The sequence below is a fragment of the Tupaia chinensis genome, unplaced genomic scaffold, assembly GCF_000334495.1.
Source record: "Tupaia chinensis unplaced genomic scaffold, TupChi_1.0 Scaffold000634_1, whole genome shotgun sequence".
Lineage (NCBI taxonomy): Eukaryota > Metazoa > Chordata > Mammalia > Scandentia > Tupaiidae > Tupaia > Tupaia belangeri.
In genome coordinates, this window is record NW_006160154.1 from 5520158 (window position 1) to 5526373 (window position 6216).

Genomic DNA, 6216 nt, shown 5'->3' on the forward strand with positions numbered 1-6216 from the left:
CCCTCTTTTTTTTTTTTTTTGACAAGGTATTCAACTAAAAGTTGGAGAATTTTAAAGTTCTATGGTTCTTTTACTGCAAATATCACTGAGCTTTGTGAATCATTGGATGGATTACGCCTTCTCTCTTGCACACGTACACACTAACATGCACTACTTCTTCAGCTCATCCTAGGCCCACCTTCTCACTTTTCCACCCTCTTCCTGGCAATACTTGGGAAGAAACAGCTGATGGCGGTGGAAGGTAAAAACTGAACCAGAGCAAACATCTCAAGGATTTCAGTTAACATCTCTCCCATCCTCATTCCCAAATAATGACCTTGATTTTTACATTCCTGAGAAAATGAAACAAGAAATGACCACCTATGAATTTGAATGTTCCAGGCACCTCATGTTATAAGCAGAATCATACAGAATGTGTCCTTTTGTGTCTTATTTATTCCACTTAGCATAATGTCTTCAGGTAGAACGATCACCTCACTTTTTATTACTCATCCGCCTTTATTGCTCATCCATACATAAACAGTTTCCATGTCATGACCTACTTCATGGTGCATTACTTACGTGGGATGCTTAAGTCAACAGAATTGCTCTGGAAGACAAGCTCACAAGGCTGGTGAGCTAAGGACCTTTGGAGACTTGGTCCCTCCACCCTAGAAGTAAATCAAACATAGCCTCACTTGAGTTCATTTGAAAAGTTTGCAAAGCATTTATTGGAAAACATCAAGTTGCATGGGGAAAGTAAAATACTGTCCTCACCTTCTCCTCATGAAGAATGTCCGTGGATTTAAATCATGTGGGTATCACCTGGACACTTAGCCAGGTGCTGTTTCTAAAACGATGTTTTGCTGTGAGCATTTCTTAGGTACAGCTCTCCTGACTGTCCTTTCCAAATAGTGGAACTGAACTGTGAGTGCCTTATTTCTCTAGCTTTGACTTCCCCCAAAAATCTTGAGATTTTATGGTGTGTATCTGAAATACCTTTGTTCTAACTTTCTTTGCTAATGGCAAAGTATAATAAGTTAAACTAGTTTAAGATTATTGATTTATGGGTCAGGAAAGTTCAGCCTTGGACATAAGAGGAACTTCTTCTGTGGCTCCCAAAGCGTATTATGGGACCATAGTGGAAATCCAAATGCAAGACTTTCTAAATTTTAAACATTTGGTCATTTTATAAGATGGCCTCTTATCAAGGCTGCCACTGCTGTGGGTATAGAGAAGTTCTTTTATATTTCCCACCCTACAAGCTGAAATATGTATGTATATATATATATATAGCTATGCTGGGCTAGCCAGTAGTGTGAAGATTAGCAGCTGGATCCCACATGGTTGACTGTGTGGTTTAAGTCCAAGACCTGGTAACTTGATAAACATGCCAGGATTTTGTGTGTGCCCAAAGTCCTGAGAGGAGAATGGAGAAGGGATTGTGGCATAGCCATCCTTCTTGGGGGTACTTTCTCCCTTCTCTGTTTCTTTTTCTCTCTGGTGAGTGCACATGCCATATAGTGAATTAAATTAAAAAAAAAAAAATCTAGTCTAGTCTGCTGTTTTTTCACTTCTCGGATGTCACCGGCTGTAGAATCCATCTGCTGTGTTAGATTTGCCATGTGCCCTGGTACTTCCAGGGATTGGAGGAGCTTGGAAGTTGTCTGAGAAATTAAAGTTGCTTTCAGCAACCACAACAGCACCCCTCCACCATGGCCTCCTGCAGAAAGAGGGTCTCCCTGAGAGTCAGCTTTCTCTTGGGGGACACAGTTCCTGCACCTGGGGCTGGCCCACATAGCACCAAGCATTCCCCACCTCCTGCCAAGTTGGGGGCCTTCCCTTCCTGTTCAGAGGAAGATTTCTAGAGGTTGTCTGAAGAAGTGAGAGAATGGCCAAAATCTTTCAAAGTAGATCAAAGAATCAGATCAGAATTTTACTTTTGTTCATACATCCAAGAGCTGAAGGTCAATTTGGCTCTGGGCTTTCCAAAATATATTTATTCATTTAAATTTTCTTTTCTTTTTTTTTTTACCTTTCTCTCCAAATTGTGACATAGATAAAACATGTACATTATTCAACAATCTAAAAAGAAAATAAATAAAAGTATTGGGTCATCAGAAAAGTCAGGACATATTTTCCATGTTTTTTTTTTCTGTGAAAAAATATATCATGACTTTTCTAAAAAGAAAGCTAACACTAACTCTTCCTTGTCCTCTGTCTACTTGGTTCTTCATTTTTAGTCCTTACTGAATGATGATAACAATAATAATTGATCTTAGTTTCTTGGGTAATTTTGCAGATGACCTTTATATGTAAAGTGACCACATATTCTATTATATCTGTCCTTTGCATGAAAGGTTGCATATTACACATGATTTCCTGAATTTGACTTTTTCTGTTAAAATCTTAGAGCCATTCTCACGTCAGTCTACAGAGAGCTTCCTCATTTCCTTTTCACAGCTGAGGAGTATTTCAGTGTGTGGATGTATCACATAGGTATTGTCCCTAAATCTTTACTATTTCCCCAAATCCCAAATATTGGGTTAGATGCAAGTATTTCTGGGGAGATCAAGAGGGTACATTCCCAGAAATGGAATGGCTGAGTTATACACAGTCTCTATGCATTTGTGTTTATAACAAATATTGTCAAATTCACTGTCCCAAGTCCTTGTTTTCCCACATCTTCACCGGCTAAGGATTGCCAACTTTAACAGATGAAAAATATCTTTCCATGTACTTACCATTTTCATTTCTTATTAAGACTGCAGTTAAGCATATTTTCATACATTTAAGAGTCATTGGCATTTTCAGGGACCAGCAGTTAGCGTAATGGCTATGTCGCTAGACTCCCATGTAGTCAACCATGGTTCATGTCCTGGACCCAGTGGCTTAAAACTCACGCCGGGCGCGTGTGTGTGCGTGCCCAAGATCCCGCGAGGAGAATGGAGAAGGGATTGCAGCATGGCCATCCCCCTTGGGGGGGGGTGATTTCTTGTTCTCTGGCTTTCTCTGTCTGTCTGGCGAGCACGCATGCCCTATATATAGCAAAAACCTCTCAAAAAAAAAAAAAGAGTCATTGGCATTTTCTCGGAACTGTTTGTATATACTTTGTCTGTTTTGCTATTGCGTGGTAGTCCTTTTCTTGTTCACTTCTGGAAACACTGTCCATTTGAAAGATTAGCCCTCTATTACATGAGCTTGCTTTCTGTGCACTTACATTGTGTTTATATTTTTTCTATTGAAGTTTACTCTGGATATGATAAAATGCATAGATCTTAACCATTCAGCACACTGAGTTTTGACAAAAAACATGTACTATGTAAATCAAGATGCAAAATATTTCTTTGATATCTTAAACCTCCCATTTGAAACATCTCAGTCAAAACCTCCAAGGACAACAAGTGTTCTGATTTCTGTCACTATTTGATTTGTTTCGCTTTTTAAAAAATTCAAATACTGGAATATTATCATATTTGGCTTCTCTTGATGTAAATGTAAGACTTCATAAAGCTCATGGAAAGTGGAATTAAAATGCAAATTAATTTTAATGCAAAATAATTGAAATTCATGCCTAGTTTTTCATTTTCTATGAATGTTCTGAAGATCCTTCACATAACGTTCTTGAAATTTGCTGAGGTTTTGAGTGTATCGAGAGTTTGTAGCTCTGTGGTGCCGAGTTACAGTCCATGGTATAAATATAGCTTATTTGTTGTACCCATCCCCATGCTGATGGAAATCAGGTTGTCTCCAGTTTGAGAGTGTTTTGAATAAAGCTTCCTAAACACACTTATGTACTCTTATGTGGACATCAATTTTCCAGTTCTCTTGGGTAAGAACTGTTGGGTCATGGGGTAGGTGTTTTCTTAAGCTGACTAGAAGTGGTCAGTTATCCAAACTGATGGCAAGAGTTCTGGTTGCTCTACATTCTCATCAACATTTGGCACTGTCAGGACTGGGTACTTATTAAGTGTCAAATATGCAATATTGATTAATCACCCCATTCATTAACCTTATATTTGTCTATACTTACTCTGTTTCCTAAACATCTGCAAATGTGTATGTGGGCCTCTTTAACAAGGCCCTATCGTTAGTTGCTTTTGATTAAACTTTCCTTCCTCCCTGGTACAATGTTTAAAATGTAGCAGGTACTCAATATAATTCATAGACTGATTCTTCTTATAATCCCTATATCGATTTTCCAGATTTGGAAAAAGCCCATTCAAAACTCCAGGACATACACAGGCCTCATGCAATAGCCCAGAACATAAGTCCATTGTCACTGGGAAGGATCGTGATACTTCCATGTAGAACACCCAGGTTATGTCAGACCACTGGAACTTATCTGCCTCTGGAGATAGTTTGGGTATAGAGGTTAAAATATGAACACACTTTTAATTCCTATAAATAGTCTGTCATTTTCAGCATTTGGTTTGCTCTTCTCTCAATGCTATCAAATCAGGACCAATAGGAAAATGGTAGCAACTCCAGGAGCAAAAATTGAGATATTTTTCTTCCTCCCAGGCCATAGGAGAAGGGGAGCAATTCAGACACCAGAAGAAACCCTGGTCCTTCTCTTCTGTAGTGCAGCTCCCTGTCCTGCTACTTCCGTAGCTTCATATAAGGAAGGAGCCAGAGAGGAGCTGCTCCCTACCTATGTCCAGACCGTAGTGCAAAAATCTGCAGGGATACATGTGTTATCCAGCAACCACCAGAGATTAAAGTCAGCAATGCGCATAATGTAATGCATCTTTCATTAGAATAATATCAAGGGAAGCTGTGAAAAGTATGAAACTTTCTTCAAAAACATTGAGGTGAGATGGAAACATGATTCTTCAAAATGAGGCATTAACAAAAACCAACCTTTTGTTATAACCAGACATGAGGAAAGGGAGCCATTGCAGATATCTCAAACTGTGTGCGTACATGTGTGATGGGACAGCCTGCAGGCACTGCAGGTCATCAGAGGGATTTCTTTTGGTGGGGGAGGAGGTCATGGAAAAGTGGAGCTCAAGGAGAGACATGAGCTAATTTCCCTCCAGCTTCTTTGGGGAGATTAGCAGCAGGGAGGCCTCGCAAGTGGCTGCTGCAATCATCCAGGAGGGAGATAAGAAGGCCTAGACCAGGAGATACAGTAGAGATTATGAAGAGTGGTCTCATTCTCAATTTATTTTTGAGATAGGATTAACAAGATTTTTGGAAAAATGGAGGTTTGATATGAGGATGGAGAAGTGAGAATGATTCCAAGATTTCTGGACAGAGAAACTGGGAGGGCAATTTCCTACTATCCATGAACAGGAAGGCTCTGGGACACTTATGCAGGGAAGAGGACATATGAAGGTCAAGAGGACTGTGTGACATGTGCTTCGTAAACCTGGGGACATATGGAGAGGAAGTGAGGACCTGGAGGGGAGGAATTGAGAAAATGAACAAGGAGAATCAGAACAATAACAGCCTTACCTCTTTTCAAATATTTCAGAAAAATCCAACCTAGTAACTTTGCTGTTTTCCAGCTCTCGAATCTTCTCTAGAGAAGTTTTCTTGCAGGTATTTCTAACCCTGCACCACATGGAGAAGACAAAAGGAATGCAACATGAGCTTTTCATGCTGTAAGCAACTCATTCTCCCCCCCTCATGCACGGCCTCCAAATGTGACCCAGACACTGTTTCCCTAGTAGCTGAGAAGCATTACCAGAGGACCACAGGGCTGGGAAGTGTACATTAGCAGCCAGACCCCCTAAACACTGAGGACGTTCCATGCAAGCCTACAGACCCATCTGGATGTGTGTTTAGGTACAGAACGGCTCTGAATCCAAAAGGAGTCCGACCTCTGTCTGATCCCTGTCAGACACTAGGTTGAAGATGCATCGGACCGAAACGTGATTCCAAATAACTTTTTCTACAATTGTCAGTGTTTGAACATCTTTTTTTTGGGAACCAGCAGTTAGCGTAATGGCTATGTCGCTGGACTCCCACGTAGTCGACCGCGGTTCACGTCCCGGACCCGGTGGCTTAAAACTCACGCCGGGCGCGTGTGCGTGCGTGCCCAAGATCCCGAGAGGAGAATGGAGGAGAAGGGATTGCGGCGTGACCATCCCCCCTGGGGGGTGATTTCTCGCTTTCTGTCTCTATGTCTCTCTCTATCTGTCTGGCGAGCGCACGCGCCCTACAGTGAAAATCTCTCCAAAAAAAAAAAAAAAAAAAAAAAAAAAAAACATTTTTTTTTTTTTTTTTAAA

General features: G+C 40.6%; 1 protein-coding gene across 1 annotated transcript in view; it reads right to left on the bottom strand.

The window, feature by feature from the left end:
- Positions 1–6216, bottom strand: part of LOC102498413 (phospholipid-transporting ATPase IB-like) — a 211413-nt gene that overhangs the window by 7476 nt on the left and 197721 nt on the right. The window contains 2 exon segments of the mRNA XM_014592016.2: positions 562–650; positions 5440–5538. Coding sequence (XP_014447502.1) covers positions 562–650; positions 5440–5538 — 188 coding nt within the window.